At 32.7% G+C, this 20,080-nt stretch overlaps 1 protein-coding gene across 2 annotated transcripts; it reads left to right on the top strand.

Annotated features, from left to right (window-relative positions):
- The first annotated feature begins 522 nt into the window (after positions 1 to 522).
- Positions 523 to 3,462, top strand: LOC136211005 (uncharacterized). 2 transcript variants are annotated; one of them, XM_066002494.1, is made up of 3 exons: positions 523 to 756; positions 1,623 to 1,827; positions 3,262 to 3,462. In XM_066002494.1, the coding sequence occupies exons 1-3, from the start codon at positions 545 to 547 to the stop codon at positions 3,265 to 3,267; spliced, it is 423 nt and encodes a 140-aa protein (XP_065858566.1). In that variant the 5' UTR covers positions 523 to 544; the 3' UTR covers positions 3,268 to 3,462. The 2 variants fall into 2 exon arrangements, with proteins under 2 accessions (XP_065858566.1, XP_065858565.1); XM_066002493.1 differs by having other exon boundaries at positions 3,183 to 3,462.
- Positions 3,463 to 20,080: the final 16,618 nt, after the last annotated feature.

Genomic DNA, 20,080 nt, shown 5'->3' with positions numbered 1-20,080 from the left:
TTACTCATTTTTATAATATGAATGCTAAGTTTTAAAACGTAACATAAAAGTCATTCAACTTTCACTTCCTAATATTATAATCATTGTGCTTCAATTAACATCCCACAATAATCGATGCTGGCCTTAAAATGAAAACATCAAAGAATTAAGGTTATTTAAAACCACATTTATCATGAAATCACATCTTTTATTTAACAAAATCACCATTTCCAAAACTTTCTCCCTCTAAACATTCACTTTCTCTTTCATAAACAAACAACATCTAAATGAACTCAAAACGAAAAAGTTAAAGAATTAAATTTGTTTAGAAAATCATAAACGATCATCAATAGTTATTTTGAAATATTAATTGAAGTTAGTGACCATAATATTAATTACTGTAAAGTTGAATCACGTTTTGAAGTTTAATGACCATAATATTAGTTGCGTTAAAGTTCATGGCCATGTATGTAATTTACACAAATTTAGTGAGAATTTATGTAATTCAACACCCATACTTGAGAAGCTAAAGCTTGTGGCCACCATAATCCATTCATTCCTGAAAATGGCGATTGCTCTTCTCTCTCTTCCAACAACTCATCAATCCTTTTTCTCTCTTCGCCCTTTCACTAACACCACTCCATCTTTTCATACTTCCACTCCTCTTTTCAGATGCTCATCTAACTCCATCCAATCTTCTTCTGCTGCTGTAGAAGACGGCCCTTCCACGCCTTCGCCGGAATCTGGATCCGTAGATGCCGACGACCTTCCAATTCGGTACCAATTTCTTCCGTCTATTACTGTAATTTTTCCATTAAGATTTCAATTTTAGATATAACACTGAATAATTGCTCATAGTTTATATCTTTTTTCATATGAGTCGATTTCTACTGTGTTTGTTTCTGAAAATTTCCGTTAAGAATATCTGCACAAATATAAGGTAGTAGGAATATATTAGACCTAAAAAAAAGGATTAGGTGCATGTGCCCCGTAAATTTAGCCTAAAGAAATAGTGCAAATTTTACTTAAAACTTTATAAAACAAATCAATTTTATCTCTGCATAAACTCGTTTTTTAATTGTCACATCTCACTTTTTTCGAATACTAATTATATCTACAATATTTATTTTGTTACTAAAACAACTATAAACAATATGTAAAAATAGCATTATGTTGTTAAAACAGTTATAAAAAAACGTTGCAAAAATGCAGGCAACTATTTCACTTTATTGACAAAACTTATTTGGAATCTACTATATGTTAGTTGAATAATTGTCAAATCTATTTGTTCAAAGATTTTGTTAGGTAGGAATAAAATTAATTTTGATTGACAATATTAGGGATAGAATCGCATCATTTGGTACATCAGAAGTAAATCTGCACTTTCCATAAAACGATAGGAGTGAATTTGCACTTTATCCCTAAAAAAAATTCCAAGTCCACACTCAAAGTGAAGCAATTTAGCCTTGTATTAACAAATATATAAAGGCTCAATTCCTCTCAAAGGATCAATAATGTGGCCTCAAAATGAACTTCACTTATCAATTTGGTCCTTCAATTTAGCATTTCAGGTCAAATTAGTCCAAAACGATACATGTCAGTAACACGAGTCAAAAAATCACGAATCATACCGCATTTTACAGGGGTTGCAAGGCCTGTGGAAGAGAAGAGATAGAAAGGGGATGCAATGGTGAAGGCAGAATTCAAGGAGGAATAGCAACAGTTCCAGGATTTGGTTGGTGGCCAATAAAAGCTTACAGACCTTGTCCTGGTTTTGTATCATCTGGTGGAAGATATAGAAGAAAAGGCCAAAGCATGGATGAAGTTGTATCTGGATCTAGCAATAAGGTAATTTCTCATTAATTTTTCCAACTAACCCGTTTTTTCCTTCGGTAATGTCCGGTTAAAAGAAAATCCGGGTTTAGTGTTCGTGTTTGGGTTGTTAGAGGGTTTAGGAAACCAAACTAGTGATCGAAACGTCGTGTTGTTATGGAAATAGATTGTTTAGTTCGCTACATTGCGCTTTAGGATCGTTGTTCGTGTTATTCGCCTTTGATATTAAGTGTTGATGAATGTAAAAATTTGTTGTCTTAGCTTCGGGATTAATCTGTCGCTTTTGTTAGGAGACAAGCAAATGAGGACGCTCGTTACTTTGTTAGGCAAGTTGAGTCTTGAGCTTTGGTGGGAGGACGGGTTTTGTTGTGTCGTGTTGTCACCATCCTAGTGTATGTGTTTGATTGGGTTTATTTGAAAACAAAACTACTTTGCGCTTTAGGATCGTTGTTCGAGTTATTCGCCTTTGATGTTAAGAGTTGAGGAATGTAAAAAGTTGTTATCATAGATAGGTTCGGGATTAATGTTGTCGCTTTTGTTAGGAGACAAGCAAACGGGCGCTCGTTACTTTGTTAGGCAAGTTGAGTCTTGAGCTCTGGTGGGAGAATGGGTTTTGTCGTGTCGTGTTGTGTCCTCACCATCGTAGTGTATGTGTTTGATTTGGTTTGTTTGAAAACAAAAAGAGCAAAAAAAAAAAAAAAAAAAAAAAAAAAAAAAAAAAAAAACGCAGTGATTCAATCATCGAGTTTAGAAATAGATGTCAATATTTCGTTTGACATATGATGATAGTGTTTCAAACACCGGTAGCAGTTGATTAAACAGTTGCTGTAATGTTCTCGGTTGCAGCAGCATCTGACGCTGAATCTGGTGATTGAATTTGAACACTGGTTTTGTACGTCTCTAACAACCGATATGAGGTTGGGAAACTTTTTTATTCGGGTTTTATTACGTTAAGCTAGAGGGCGAGCCTTGACACAACGGTAAACGTTGTTGTCGTGTGACCAAAAGGTCACGGGTTCGAGTCTTAAGAGCGGCCTTTTGCCAAAAAAATTGGTAGGAGAAGGCTTGCCCAGTACACCCTTGTGGTGGAACCCTTCCCCATATCCTCGCTTAGCGGGGATGCGTAGTGCACCGGCCGCCCTTTTTTTTTTTATCACGTGAAGCTCCATTCACTTATTACAAACATATATAATATTATTAAAATTTTCGTGGACTAGACTTTCATTTTGAGCATGTAGTTGTCACGTCATCTTATACCGTATCAAGAAATCAATTAATCTAAAAACAAGCTTAGTAAATAAGTAAGACTAAGAATAACTTTTATATATTATCTCTGACAACTAATGTATATCGAACATTGAATCATACAGCAAGGAAAGGTGAGATCCAAATAAATTTAAGAAGGTAATTTAGGTGTACTTTGATGGAAATTACTTCGGATCCATTTAGGGATGACAACAAGGCCGGGATGGAGATTCGGATAGAGATGCATTCTCCACCGCGTCCCGAACACTTGGAGGGACGGGATTGTCCATTGCCCCTATGTATTTTGGTTAACAACATTATACTCTAGTGATGAATGTGGGATTTCGATTCTTGTTACTATAATTTATAAAGCGATATGATATTTATTTATTTATTACTATGATTTATTACATTATTGTTGAATTGACTTATATGTCTATGTTACGCCCAAATTTTTTTAAAGGACATCAATTAAAGTTGATTTGAATGGTTAGGGTTTTAAATTGCTTAAATTAGAGATTTTGTGTTCGAATTTTAGTATATATAGAAAACTTTAATTGAGAGAGAATCTACCTAAAGATTAGGGTTGTAATGACCCAATCCGGATTGGTTGGCGCCAGATAGAAGGCTTGAGCAAAGAGCGGCCTTAGAGGATGACGATGAAGCATGAATTAATTGAATCTCATATCGGAAATGGAAAAGAGTGACTGAGGTTTATTAGTAAGGTGTGAATTCAATACATGCAGACACATTTTAAAGCCGTGAAGCTCAATGTGTTGGATTTGGACCAAAGCGGACAATATCTTTATAGTATTAGGTTAGGATGTTACAATTGGTATCAAAGCTGATTCTCCACGTACGATGTGTGGGATGGCGATGGGGGCACGAATGAATTAAATCTCATATCGGAAATGCAGAGAGAGTGACTGAGTTTATTAGGGCTGGGTGCGGATCTTGGAGAAACTGGATTGGACCGAATATCCAAGTAAAAAGATCCAGAATTGGAGCGAGCTGTTAACTTTTTTCAAAGAACTGAACCGAACTGGACTGTTGACTTTTTTTTATCAAAGAAATGGATCGAACTGAACCGAAATTATCCAGAACTTGATCGATAACCAAATTGGATTGGATTGGACCGAACTGAAGATTTATCATAATAAATTTATATTTTAGATGAAGTTTTATTTTTTCCTATTTAATGAAGTGTTGTATTTTCTATTTTTATTTAAGGTAGGTTGTATTTCCTATTCTTATTCAAGGTAAGTTAGAATTATTAGGGTGATTTAAGGTAAGTTATATTTCATATTCTTATTTAAAGTATGTTAGAATTATTAGGGCGATGATTTGTTAGGCCAACTGTACTTTGCTTGTCCCGTTTTCTATTTAAGAGAACTAGCTGATACTAATTGATTATGCAATTGGTCAATGAAATCTTTTTTTCTTCTTCTATATTCTTTTCTCTATTCTTATTTTTTTTCCTATTCTAAAATTCTAGTTCATGAGAATCCTAGTTCACCAGAATCTCAGTTCTAACATCATCTCCTCAATTTCTTTTCTAAAGTGAAATCTAATTGTTTGCAATTTCAATTTTAGGTATTGTTTCTGCTACTATTTCTTTTGATTGTTGGTTAAATACTAAAATTTGTGTATATATGACAATCAAAATAGATCAATTAATTTGGTAGTGTTTGACTTTTGTCAAATTTTGATTTCTGTTATTGAATTTTAACTCGTTGGAATCTAGTCAAGTTTTTTATTCTATTGTACTTTAATTTGTTGATGTTTAGTTTAAGTTGTACATTTCTTAAGATTTGCATGTGTTAATATATTAAAATTGTTAATCTTGAAACTAAGTTATCCATTTGTTCTTTAGCAATTCGGTTTAACAATTACTTTATTTATGTTGAAATTAATATTTGTTATTGTAAACACATGGTTTTTATTTTTTTATTAAAAACTTTATATATTTATTATCTTGTAAATTATGTTTTTAATTTATTTTTGGTAAAGTATACGTATTTTATTATTTAGCTCGTCAAATAACTATACTGGATTGGATCGGAACCGAATCCCCGAATCTCCGAATTGGACCGGATCGAAATTTTCAATCCAATCCTGGAGATTCATTTTTAGGAATCCCCGAAGTTCAATACAATCCTGGAGATTCTTGAATCTCCGAACTGGACCGAACTGTAAGGTGTCAATCAAATACATGCAGACGTGTTTTAAAGTCATGAGGTCCAAGGTGTTGGATTTAGGCAAAAGTGGACAATATCTATATGGTATTCTACCGGGATATTGTAAGAGTGTCTGACGAACCTCGAACCGTGAAATAAAATAAATTATAAAAAACAAATTAAAAAGACATTTTTGATGGAATTTCATGTAAATAATTAATTTTTTATAAGGATCCAATTAATCAGAATGAAGTTAATCAATTAAATTAGTTGTTCTTTTGTTTCAACTAAAATTTAGTGGATACATTAAAAAAATCAAGTGATTGTGGTCTCTTATTATCCAACTCAGTTTTAAATGTATTATTAAACAATAAATTTAATTGTGAATGAAATATTCAAATCTAATATGGTATTTTCATTTTCATTTCCATTTTGCATCAATCGAAAATTTTCTTTGTTTATTTTTCATACATAGTTAAAATATTATTTTAATTTTCTAAAAATGATTTTTATTTCAAGTTTAGAATATCGAATAGAGTGTGATATACAATTTAAATTTGCACATAGAAATTTAATGTTACTTACTAACTAACTATGTCTAAAATATTTATTTTTTTCTGATTAAATATTTATTTTTTTCTGATTAAATCACGAGATAATCCTTCCAAGTTCGTACCATCGCGACGATATCTTTAAGTCATATCTATATCCCCCACTCTTTGATTAAGGGTGGAAGAGTCCTCGTCGCTTGACAACATCCCTTAGGTTTGTCTAAAATATTTATTATCTTACTAATATAATTATAATTGTGATATACAGACTATGTTGGTTGATTCGACTTATCAATTGAACTGCAACCTACCTTAACCAATCCTAGTTAAGAGGTCTGGTCGGATCAACTAACACCTCTAATATTTAGAATGTGTTTATTTACCTACTTTTCACCTCTTGTTTGCATTTTCACTTTAAAATATATAGTTTTAGGTGTTTTATGGTGTATTTGTTTGCTTTTTACCGTTGAAAAGTAAATTTTTTTTTACAAAAACAGGGAATCTCTACTTTTTGGCAAAATCAGTCTTTTCCAAAAGCAACCAACAAAAAGAAACAACAAACAGCAAGTAGCCAAACGAACCCTAATTAAAAAAAAAATACTTATTTGCATTCCAATGGTATCATTGTATCAAACCCTAAGGACACCGACTTTGCAAATTATCCAAAATTCAAGATTTAGCACAGACTTTGCAAATTATCCAAAATCCAAAAGAGAGCGATTTGGAGAAATTAAAAGCATAAATTTTGTAAATTATCCTAAATTAAGGTTTAACTTTGCAAGTTAAATAAATCACAAGTATTATTTGACTGAAAAATTGACTCACATATCCATTAACTGTAAAATTCATAAAGTACAAACACCTCTTTGCAAAATTTTAAACCATGTAGACTGTTTTTACAAATCGGTAAAACTATAAGATTTATTTTTATATATTTTTTTAATTTTTATTAACATTGTAATGAGGTAAAATGTAAATAAAATGGTGAAAAAAGCAAAGTAAAACTTACTTTGTCTCCATAAAAAAAGAAGACTTAGACCTTGTTTGATAACAATAAAAATCACTTAAATTAAAAATTAAACACTTATTTAGTTTAAGTGTGTTTGATAATGACTTTTTATTAACCACTTAAATTATTCAATTAAGCTACATATCACTTATTTTGATAAGTCAAAATATTTAACTTAAAATTTTAAGTTAAATATTATTAACTAATATTTTAATATTCAGCACTTATTTTTAATATTTATCAAACACTTATATTATTTAATAATTTCAGTACTTATAATATTTAACATTTAAAATTCAGTAATTATTTTTTTCAGTACTTAATTTTCAGTTTTATCAAACCTTACTTTCTCAAAAACAAAGTAACCATAGCGGGTACCTAGCTTCAAGTATAAAATATATATATTTTTTTTTTCCGAGGATATTTTGAACATAGGTTGAATCATAATTTTTTAGGTTTAAGCACGTTGGGCTCGGGAAAGCCCGGCCCACTTCGACCCTTAAGGTGTGAATAAGCACCTGCTATGTCATAAACCCTGTTAAACCCTCCTTTTACCCTTGAAAGCGCCTCTGCCTCTGGTTGCAGCTTTTTCCTCAATCGGCTGTGGTTTTGGTCAATCAGAGCTTCAGCCAATACTAAAAATGGAGGAAGAGATCGATGAAGTTAAAACGCAACCAGAATTGACGAGAGAGCTAGAAAAAAGAATCGTGAAAAGAGTGCGAAAGATACTGGAGAAGGAAAACTTGTACCAAACGACGGAGAAAAAAGTCCGAGATAAAGCATCTGACGATCTCGATATCAATCTCTCAGATGAACCTTTCAAATCAGTCGTTAGGCGCACCGTTGAAGACTTCCTTGAAAAACTCTAAAATCGAGCTCAGAAGAATTGAGGTCAGCTTGATGTATTATAATCCTTTTCAGTTTTGAATTATAAGTTTTAGGTTCTCAGATAGGGATGAAACCCTAATTGGCTACGTTTGGGTTTCAATGCTGTAGAAATTGATGTTTTCTGTACCAAAGGAACATTTATTATGTGAATTAGATTAATCCTTGAATCTAAGATGCAGTGTTTTATGTCCAGTTAGTTATACCGAGTTGTTCTATGTAGAAAAACATGGGGGAAAGAATGACTTTTACTTCTATGATTCTCTCTATTGAAGTAGAAAATGATGATTTGTGTTGAAGTTTTATGAATTTCGCTGTTTTTTTTTTGTGCTCTTTTAGTGTTTTTCTGAGGAAAACTTTTGATTCTGTTGTGTTCATTAGCTATCAAAGATTTTTGGAGAATGATAATGATAGAGAATATGAGAATAAAGGGATAAAGATCAAATTTTAATCTAATGTTTTTAAAGAAGTATTGATTTAATCCTAACCTATGAAATAGTGCAAATCTAACCCTCGCATTATAGAAAATTTGAAACAACTGGTTTGATTGTCGTATCACATCTTCCAAAATTGATTTTGAATGAAAATGTGAGGGTTAAATTTGAACCATTTCATATTTTAGGGCTAAATCTATACTTAACTAAAAACGTTAGGATCCTTATTTCTTAAAATTAAGGACAATAATTGAATAGAAAATCACTCGTGGACAAGGTTAACTTGAGCTTGTTATATTAGAGGTTATATAGATCAGTTACGGAGAGTGAATGGGAGTTCTGGAATTTATTTTGGGAAAATCGGCCTTTTGGTTTGGGAGTAGGATAGAGTTGCTTCTGCATTAGATTATCATTTTTCTTGTTTTGTTCATCTATTTTTCTAATGTCAGTTCTAGTTCTTCATATTAGTGCTTGTTGATCCGTGTTTGAATTTTTTTGTTTCCATCAAATAGCTTTTCGTCTGATTAAGTGTCTTATGTCCACTTATTTTGTGTAGAAAAACACGAGCAAAAGAATGAATTATCACTTCTAGCATTCTCTCAATTGAAGTAGGAAAGTAAATGGGGGAGATAGATGGTAATTCTTGTTGAAGTTTTATGAACTTTACAGCTTTTGTTAATAATTGTATTTAGGGTAAATTAAAAAAAAAAACCCTTTGGTTACACTTTTTGAGTGTCTGACAATAGTTGTGAGGGAGACAACCCCCGAGGAGGAGGCCAAGACTGCGAGGCTACGGGTGCACAATTTCCGCCACCTGAGTAAGTGGGAAAGGAGGCTTATCCCCTACCCCTCGTGGTGTGGCAGTATAAGGCAACTTTGGTTTTGATGGTTAAGTTGTAGTAATAACTTTTTACCAGTTAGCTTAGACAGTCCTTTAAAATTGTGTGCACCAAAGTGCTGGAAAGCAAGCAAGGCAGCATTGCACTTGTTTCCATGGCTGAACAAGTTTTTCACGTGTGTTTCTGTCATGATTATAGATAGAGATTATTTATGTATTATTTGGTGGTTAATTTTTTTTACAATTAAGTGGTATTTAGCTTTAATAGATGTTATTTAGGAATGTTACAGCCGTGGGAAATTATAATTGCTGCCACATCAGCAGTTATTAGGCCTATTTAGTGTGAATTGCTATATTTCCCATTCTTATTTAAGGTAGGTTATATTTTCTATTTTTATTTAAGGTATGTTAGAATGAATAGGGTGATTTAAGGTAAGTTAGAATTATTAGGGCCATGAACTTAGGAGGCTGGCTATACTTTCCTTTTCCTACTAATTCATTACGCAATTGATTAATGAGAACACAGGGCATGTTGTTTGATCTTGTTTCTAGGAGATTATTGTCTTTTTTAACAGCTTCTATATAGCTCTTAGGTTCTGGTATAACATAAATATTCATGACATAAGCCTTAAATTGAATTAACATCCCTTAATCCAAAGAGTAAAAAAAGAAAATCCTCTAATTGGCTTTTCAAAGTTGTCATAATTTAACGAAATTGGAACTGTAAGCAACTTAGTAAGGGAATACAAAACATCAAAGCTACCACACATTCTCTCAATCAGTTTGGGGGTGGAGGTGGAGCACTTGAGAAAATATGGCGCAAACTTCTTATTTCACTCAACAGAATTTCATATCTGCTAAATGAATCTATGTTTAGTTGATTCATTTGTACCGCATCTCCATAGCCTCCAGGAGTCTCCTAATCTCCGTAGCCGATATAGGAGCGTCAGACGTCTCTCCATTGGCATGTCCCCCCATATGAGGGTAACCATCAGCCTCAGGTCCCCCATTCATATTTATTGGGTCACCGCCTATCTCTTTCCATTCATATTTATTGGCACACCACCTATCTCTTAATGCATTACAAATTGAGCAATATCATCCATCACATCAAAATTATATGGCGCAAGTGGTGCTACCCTTGGCAGTAGAGACACGCCAATTTCTTCAAAAGCCTCCACCCAGACATTATAAGGTACGTCGGTACACGCCCTGACATTTTGTCCTAGAACCCTTGCCAGGTGATATTTAAGTCTTGTTGGTAAACGGCATGTGGCAATAGTTACATCTTGAGACGAGATCTATACGATAAGTAAATCTCCAAAGTGCCGACTCCTGTACCTAGTGGGAACTGCACACTAGGTACGGGAGTCGGCACTTTGGAGATTTACGTATCGTATAGATCTCGTCTCAAGATGTAACTGCTGCCACATGTCGTTTACTAATGCAACAAGACTTAAATATCACATGGCAAGGGTTCTAGGACAAAATGTCAGGGCGTGTACCGACGTACCTTATGACGCCTGGGTGGAGGCCTGTGTAGAAATTGGTTTGCCTCTACCGCCAGGGGTAGCACCAGTTGTGGGAATTCAAGCTGCAGAACCACCACAGATGCAAATTGGGGGAGCTATAGTGCCTGGTGTAGCACCACTTGCGCCATATAATTTTGATGTGATGGATGATATTGCTCAATTTGTAATGCATCAACATATAGGTGGTGTGCCAATAAATATGGATAGGGGACCTGAGGCGATGGTCAATTTCTAATGCATAAGGAGATAGGCGGTGAGCCAAGAAATATGAATGGGGACCTGAGGCCGATGGTTTCCCTCATATAGGGGGACATGTCAGCTACAGAGATTAGGAGACTCCTGGAGGCTATGGAGATGCGGTACAAATGAATCAACTAAACATAGATTCATTTAGCAGATATGAAATTCTGTTGAATGAAATAAGAAGTTTGCGCCATATTTTCTCAAGTGCTCCACCCCCAAACTGATTGAGAGAATGTGTGGTTGTTTTGTATTACCCTTAATAAGGTATTTCCAATTCCGTTAAATTATAACAACTTTGAAAAGCCAATTAGAGGATTTTCTTTTTTTACTGTTTGGATTAAGGGATGTTAATTCAATTTTGTGTCTCATAAACACAAGGCTTATGTTATACCAGAACTATGTAGAAGCTGTTAATTAAACAATAATCTCCTAGAAACAACATGCCCTGTGTTCTTAGCTCCCTTCCACCAATCAGGATATCCATGGAAATGAAAACAAGTGCTTTTGTCATGCTTTCTTCTTTCCTTATATCTGTTTGTAGTGATACATTTAGGAACAGAATTAAGAGCACCTGATTATGCAGTATTAGCAATGTTCACAAAATCAAGTGAGGTGTCTCTACTAGTGTTGTCCTTCTACTTCTTGATACGCAACAACATTGAGAAGGATTTGTTGATTTTAGTGTTTTGCACAGATTGAAATCTTCCAGACTATGCATTTGCTGATTTTTACTCTCTGATCCAGCTCGTTTGCCTCCAGATCTGTTTTGTTGATTTTCGTTCGATATGCTTTGTTGCTTTTCTCTCGAGCACAGTCCTCAATTTTCTTCTGACTTGATTCAGATCCAATATTTCAATTTCGCGATAGCGTCGGTGAAAGTTACGGTTAATTGCTATCATCATTCTCCTCAGAGTCTCAGGTAAACTCTCCGTCTTTCTGCTGCAAAATATGCACATAGATCTCCCTTCCTTTTGCCATGCTGCTTCTCTAGATCTCCTACCACATTCTCTTATTGAAAGAAGAAGAATGTACAATGGTTACATTTCAATCTGTTTGGTCTCCTATTTATACTCTCTAATACAACATAAAGTCAATTGCATTTCTGCCACATTTAACTTATAATTTTGCATCCGAATGATTAATTGATTAAATTTTACGCAAATTCAGTGGGCTAACTGAACATTTGATGCAAGTTGAGGGACCGATACTTTGAAAGTTTAGGTGTCAATCAAGTTTTCTGGACAAGTTCAGTGCCAAATGATATATTAAGCCTTCTTTATTTCCAACATCTTTGCATATGGGAGGTCATGCTTGGTCTGATTTGTTCTAGTTCTAAAACTTGGTCAAACTTATACTATAAGGATTAGGAAACTGGGAAACAATATTTGTAATACTATAGGAAACGAAAATCGGAAAACAATATTTGTAAAAGTATAGGAAATGGAAACGTGGGAGAAACAAGTAAATTATATAAATATATGTTCAATTTTCTTTATATATACATTAGAAAATTTACATACAAGTCACATGATAAAGGAGGATTTACATTGAAAGCTCAATTAGGGATCTACTCAACATTTGATTAGCACAACTCTAAAGCTGAACACATCAACCTTGGTTGTGATTTTCTCTTAATAATACGTATATCAATATGGGTTGAAACTGTACTTAGGGGTTTTTGGTTGGCTAAAATAGTACGTATAAATCGGAATGTGAATCAAAGATTCTCATTGTTATTGTTTGGCTGCATATATTTTCTAGTAAAATATGAATTCAATTACCATAAATAGTGGAATCACTCATTCCCGTCTAATCATACCTCAATCATTTTTCATTCCCCTATAATCAAGGGGAACATGTTGTTTTCATTTTTTTTAATTCAACACTAAAAAATCAATTTTCATTAATTACTTTTTACAATTTTTACGTAAAATTACTTGATTTTATCGTCTTGATATAATTAATATTTATTATTATTCACAATAAACTAGTTCTCCATTATATTTCTATCAAATCGATATTAAAGTATATAATACATAAAATTAATAAATTTTTAAATAAAAGCTGGGGCGAAGCCATGATCAGGAGTCGGACAACCCAACTAGATCGACACCCCGACCCCTGAACTGAAACTAGTAATGAACTTGTTTACTTCGAGGTGAGCTCACTCTATTTATATTGATGTTGAGTTGTAGAAGTCGGTTATGGATTGTGGAGCAGGGTGGGCCATGTGTCTACTGTTGATAGGAGAGTGTGAGCCCATATATCAGAATTTGATATCCCTCAAGCCCATTAGGTCATGATTCATGGAATTGTGTGTGATTGTTGTAACGGGTGGATCTTTGACAGTGTTTTTTGAGACTTCATGAGCTAAGACCTCCGATATGGAGTAGTATTGATCAGTTTTATTATGATGGCACCACACGTTCTCTCTTTCCAGGTAGGGTTGGTCGGTCCTGTCAATTTATGGACCCTTGGCGAAAAGAGATATAAGGGCTCCTTTAATAAAAAGAAATTGTACGTAAAAATTTAACATATATTCTAATAAATAATAAACAAAAAGTATTTCATTAATAATTGTAAGGTGCATATTATTCAGCTCGTTTGAAGTCTAAAATGTAAATTATATAGGCCCGTTAAAGCCTATATAGTATTGTATATAAAAAAATTTACTCCATGGACTTATAGATCTAAAATTTTTCTTGGCCCCTTACAGCCCGACCTAGGCCCAGGACTAGCCATGTTCCAAGTGATGGATCGGTTTTCATAAATGCCACCATAGGAGTTTATATTCTCATGATATCACATATGTTTGTGATATGTTACTAATGAGTGATAAAATGACACACAACTGAAATGTAGATGACAAGTATCATCTTTGAAGACAGATTAATGAGTAATTTCTCAAATTGACTAAACTTACCGATGTTGGAAATAAATTTGTCCTTCATTAGAGATAAAATTGCACTATTTTAAACTTTAAGAATAAAATTACTTTTAAATGTCAATATTGAGAATATTTTTCTCTAAAAAAAATTAAGAAAAATATTTCATAAATTATTTAATCAATAAAGAATCATATTATTCCAAAATACAAATTCATTCACGTGAGTCATAGCAACTTATTATATATGGTTAAGTGTCTCAAGTTCTATATGTGGAAATGGGAAATTAATAACGTGTAGACTTATAGGAAATGAAAAGATAGCAATAATTATGTCTTTTTGACAAAATGTTTATTTTGGAAACATATGCTATCATCAAACAGACAACATGACTAAATCAATTTGGTCATTTACCGTTAAATCTAGACTTTTAAAATTTTAGTTTTAGGATATTTGAATCTCCACCCTAGGATTCTAACAATTCAAGATCTAATGGTGAATAACCAGATTCATTTGATGAATACTACCCTTTTCCTTACTAGGATGTAAAATGAATTAATTTCTTGTATTTGGGATACAATCTAATTTAATCCATTAAAAAAAATAATTCATTTTTTTTGGTAAGAATGTAAGGCTTACAAGCCCGGACAAGCAAACAGAAAACAAAAGCGAAAGCAAGAAAGCGAGGAGAGAAAACTGAGCTAGATACTAATTATTCTAGCCGAAGCTTGACCAGTCCGATCAGCATAAAGAATATCCTGGAGGCCTGCATGAGGCGCACCGGGTTGGTTGTTAAAACCAACCCAACCCATTAAAAATTGAACATGAATAGATTAGGTTGGGTTAGTTATTAATTCAAATAATTTCAAATATAAATTTATAGCTATTAAACATTAGACTAAATTAATAAACTTACAAATATTTGTATCAAATAGAACGTTTTAATTTTGGAAAAAAAAATTCATGTGCTTTAGTGTTTTCGTAGATCGGTACATGTGAGTTTTTTTTTTTGCTCCAAAACAAATGACTTGACTTGGCACTTTTAAAATAGAATGATATTTTCGAGATTTCTAGAATTTTTTGGAATTTTAGAAATTTCTGGAATTCTAGATTTTTGGAATGAATTTAGAATTTAAGATTTCAGAATTTCTAGAATTCCAAAATTTCTGAAATTCCAAAAAAATTAAAATTTCTAAAATTTTATTATTTCTAGAATTCCATAATTTCAAGAATTCCAAAATTTCCAAAATTTCAGAATTTCTAAAATTCCAGAATTTTTAGAATTCTAGAATTTTTGAAATTTGAGAATTTTTAAAATTTCTAGAATTCTAAAAATTCTGAAATTCGAATTCCAAGATTTTCAAAATTTTATAATTTCTGAAATTCTAAAGTTTTTGAAATTTCAGAAATCTGAAATTCTACAAAATTTTGGAATTTTAGAATTTCTGAAATTCTAAAATATCCATAGTAAGAGACTTATGTTTCTTCTTTGTTACAATTAAAATTTATAATAGTTGAGCAGAGATGCAGATCTTCTCACCGACAAATATCTTTTAATTAATTCCTAAAATAAGTTCTATTCCACTGGTTATCCTACGATATATGAGCTGACTTCATATTTATATCAAACTGGAAAAACACCATTGATACTGCAAATCAAATAACTACTCCACTTTATATTTATGAGGTGCACGATCAATTAGTTTTGGGTGGAGGAGCTGAGAAAATATGATGCAAACTTTGGATTTCATTTAAAAGATGTTCAAATCTTTTAAATGAATCTATGTTTAGTTGATTCATTCGTAGTTGATATAGGAACTCCATAGCTTCCAGGAGTCTCCTAATCTCCGAAGCCGATATAGGAGCGTCAGGCTTAGACGTCTCTCCACTGGCATGTCCCTCCATATGAGCGTCACCTTCAGCCTCAGGTCCCCCAGTCATATTTACTGGCTCACCTATCTCCTGTTGCATTAGAAATTGACCAAGATCATCCATCAAATCAAAATCAGCAAATGCATAGTCTGGAAGATTTCAATCCGTGCAAAACACTAACAGAGACACCTCACTTGATTTTGTGAACATTGCTAATACTGCATAATCAAGTGCTATTAATTTTGTTCCTAAATCTATCACTACAAACAGATATAGCAGAGATAAGGAAATTGGCGTGTACCGACGTACCTTATTACGTCTAGGTGGAGGTTTGTGAAGAAATTGGCGTGCTTCTACTGCCAGGGGTAGCACCACCTGTGCCACCAGTTGCGGGAATTCAAGTGAGGTGTCTCTACTAGTGTTGTCCTTTTACTTCTTGATACGCAACAACATTGAGAAGGATTTGTTGATGTTAGTGTTTTGCACAGATTGAAATCTTCCAGACTATGCATTTGCTGCTTTTTACTCTCTGATCCAGCTCGATTGCCTCTAGGTCTGTTTTGTTGATTTTCGCTCGTTATGCTTTGTCGCTTTTCTCTCGAGCACGGTCCTCAATTTTCTTCTGACTTGATTCAGATCCATTATTTCAATTTCGCGATAGTGTCGGTGAAAGTTACGGTTAATTGCAATCATCATTCTCCTAAGAGTCTCCGGTAAACTCTCCGTCTTTCTGCTGCAAAATATGCACATAGATCTCCCTTCCTTCTGCCATGCTGCTTATCCGGATCTCCTACCACTTTCTGTTATTGAAAGAAGCAGGGTCGTGTTAAATAATTTTGGGGCCTTGTGCGAAATGAAAAAAAGGACCCTATTTATTAAAAAAATATTAATACTTTCATATAATAATAATAATGTTTTTCTTCGAATTCTTTTGCAAAGGCTCGCCATTCGTCCAATTATTCCGAATAACATTGTAAAAATAGGGATGGGCAACCACGCTGCTTGGAAGTTCTACAAAATTAAACACCAAAATATTTTTAACTTGATTTTTAACATAATAAATATAATAAAAATAATTAAATTAGATATGATATAATAATAATAAAAATGGGGCCCTTAAGGCTCTTACGACATTAATTTTCTGGATAAATTAACATTCACCTAATTTCTTACATAATAATTAATAACAATAGTTTATTTAGATTTGTATAATAAAAGAATTGGGCCCTTTTAAATTAGGGGTCTGTGCGGGAGAGCTCCTTTTAAAGTGTTTCGGTAATCCCTTCAACTTGCATAAAATATCCAGTCCAGCTAACCTCTAAACTTGCGTAAAATATACTCAATTGATCACTCAGATGCAAAAAAGTAAGTTAATCACAAAAAAAAACTGTCTAAAATGTTTACTATGTTATTAAAATAGTTATAAAAACGAGCAAAAATGCATGAAACTGCTTCACTTTATTGATAAAACTTGTACGAGATATCAGTGTGGCAGTCTAATAACCGTCAAATCCGTTCGTTCAACTATTTTGTTAATTAAGGAAAAAATCAATATTGATTGGCGATGTTAGGGGCAAAGTCGCACCATTTCGTACCTTAAGAATAAATATGCACTTCTTAAAAAATGATAGGAAGTAATTTGCGCCTTATCCCTAAACAAATTCCAATTCTACACTCAAAATGAAGCAATTTAGCCTTGTATTAACAAATATATAAAGGATCAATAATGTGCTTTCAAAATGAACTTTGCTTAGCATTTTGGTCCTTCAATTTAGCATTTTAGGTCAAATTAGTCCAAAACGATACGTGTCAGTAACACGAGTCAAAAAATCACAAACCGTATCGTATTTTTTACAGGGGTTGTAAGGCATGTGGAAGAGAAGAGATAGGAAGGGGATGCAATGGTGAAGGCAGAATTCAAGGAGGAATAGCAGCAGTTCCAGGATTTGGTTGGTGGCCAGTAAAAGCTTATAGTGTATGTGTTTGATTTGGTTTGGTTGAAAACAAAAATAACAAAAACGTAGTGATTGAATCATCGAGTTTAGTAATAGATGTAACCCCGTCCCGGGTCACATTAAATACATACGGAAACTCAAACAATTATTGTAATTAAGCATGAACACCAACATAATTACATAAATGCTCCTTATTTATTACCGTCTACCAAAATCTCATAACCAAAAACTAAATAACCAACGAAACAATTTAATCTATCAATAATATTCACTTAAATTCGAGCAATTAATCCAATCCAATAATATAGTAAGTCCTAACGAATATCTATAAAAAAAATTAATGGGAATGAGACGCTTGTACTGGTCAACCTGAATGCAGAATGAAACTGAAAAAAACTAGAAGACAAGAATCTTCTGAACCTAGCCTGAAAATTTCAACGTGGCAAGGGGTGAGCTGCCTACTTAATAAACATAATTACCTATATTTATATACATAAATATATATACAATTAATTTCATTCTTACGTTTAATTAATCAATCAATCAATCAAGGATAAAATATAAACATATCATCTCATATATGATTCGATTTACTTCAAACAACAAAATTATAATTTATCATCTTTATTTTTAAGGGCCCAGCTAGACCTAAATGAAATATACTCAATGGTCTCATGGTTAATAATATTCCAACACATGAGTACGCTATCGCCCCCAGTTTTAGGACACGTACCCTTTTCATAATGCTTTTTTTTCTATTTTTTTCAACAGTACGGTACTGCTATCGCCCCCAGTTTCAAGACACAGTACAAACTCAATTAGAGTAAAATAACACCCTACCCAGGTGCCTGTGACCATTGAATATACTCACCCAAGCTAGCTATTTATGTTTTGTTCTAACTCAAACATAATCCAATACAATTTCGTAATTCATAAACTTCTGAACTCATGCATTCACATTCTATCATGGTATAATTTCACCGCTAATACCCCAATAGGTAAATACATGAACAACATGATTTTAAAAGAAACAAAGCCTTATATCAATAACTTCAACCATACAGAGAACATTTGAAACTTCACTTCTCAAATCAGCATATATATAAATCAAATACCAACCAAATACTCAACATTCATTGAACATACATTTAATTATTCTATGACAAATATCAATAGACACTCACATAAATATATATATATATATATATATATATATATATATATATATATAGACATAGACATATATATAAACATAAGCAATTAAGTTTATCTCTCGTCCCAAAATGCTAATTAATTTGTTTGGGTTCTAATTGACCCATTGCTGGCTCCCCGGAGTTTCGCTGGAGGACGATGGTCGGCCGCCGGAAGTTCGCCGGAGATACCCGAATCGCGAACTAAGACTACCATGACATATCCAACATTCAAGAGAGTTCAAGAGCACACACCTTTCACAACTAAAATCGCCTAAAAGGTCGAGATCTAACACTTTCATGGTGAAGCTACCCGCTCCGGTCACCATACTTTTTACTCAGAAAAATATCAACAGTGGTCTTAAAATATTCTTCACGAAACAAGGAATTTAATTATATAATTTTCATTCTAAAAGATGGCCGAAATAAGGAGTTATGAACGAAATTAAATTAAAAGGAAAAGAACTCAAATGTTGGGCAGACTCAGAGAGAGGAGGCGTTTTGTTCTGCAAAAAAAAAAAACCTATTCTATTCCTTCGCCCCTCCTCATTTTTATAATAATAATATTAATAATAAATAGTAATAGTAATGATAATAATTAAATTAAATTAAAATGGATCCACTTTATAACTAACAAACAATTTAATATTAATATTAATAATAATAATAATAATAATAATAATAATAATATTAATATTAATAATTAATAAAAAATGTTAACAGGTCCACGTAATTTTTTATTATAAAATACTATAATTACAATATATATATATTTTATTATTTTATTTTATAAAATATTGCTATAAAATTACGGATGTTACAATAGATGTCAATATTTCGTTTGACATATAATGATAGTATTTGAAACACCGGTATTAGTTGATTAAACAACTGATGTAATATTCTCAGTTACAGCAGCATCTGACGCTGAATATGGTGATTGAATCACGAAGTTTTTTGAACACTGGTTTGTGCGTCTCTAACAATCGATATGAGGAACACTCTTGATTCTCCCTATTGAAGTAGGAAATGATGATTTGTGTTGAAGTTTTATGAATTTCATTGTGCTCTTTTTGTGTTTCTCTGAGGAACACTTTTGATTCTACTGTGTTCATTCAAAGATTTTTGTTAGTGATAATGATAGATAATGATAGATTTTTGATTCTACTCTTGATTCTCTCAACTAATTATATTATATAATTGTTTAGTTAGTGAAGTTACAAGTAGTTGTAGGTCTCTAGTACTTTGTAGGTCTCTATTGAATTTAACCCTTACATTTTCATTCAAAATCAATTTTGGAAGATGTGATACGACAATCAAACCAGTTTTTTCAAAATTTCTATAATGCGAGGGTTAGATTTGCACCATTTCATAGGTTAGGATTAAAGCAATACTTCTTTAAAAACATTAGATTAAAATTTGATCTTTATCCCTTAATTCTCATATAGCATT

This window comes from Euphorbia lathyris, chromosome 1 (assembly GCF_963576675.1).
Source record: "Euphorbia lathyris chromosome 1, ddEupLath1.1, whole genome shotgun sequence".
NCBI classification, from domain to species: Eukaryota; Viridiplantae; Streptophyta; class Magnoliopsida; order Malpighiales; family Euphorbiaceae; genus Euphorbia; species Euphorbia lathyris.
Note: the sequence above shows the minus strand (reverse complement) of the source record. Positions and strands in the feature narration are given on the sequence as shown.

Bases quoted from the DNA above. Each gene is read 5' to 3' on its own strand.
- LOC136211005 (XM_066002493.1), top strand. From the start codon at position 545: ATGGCGATTGCTCTTCTCTCTCTTCCAACAACTCATCAATCCTTTTTC. The intron at 757-1,622 runs GTACCAATTTCT...CGCATTTTACAG, and splicing joins GCCGACGACCTTCCAATTCG to GGGTTGCAAGGCCTGTGGAA. The intron at 1,828-3,182 runs GTAATTTCTCAT...TGAATCATACAG, and splicing joins TATCTGGATCTAGCAATAAG to CAAGGAAAGGTGAGATCCAA.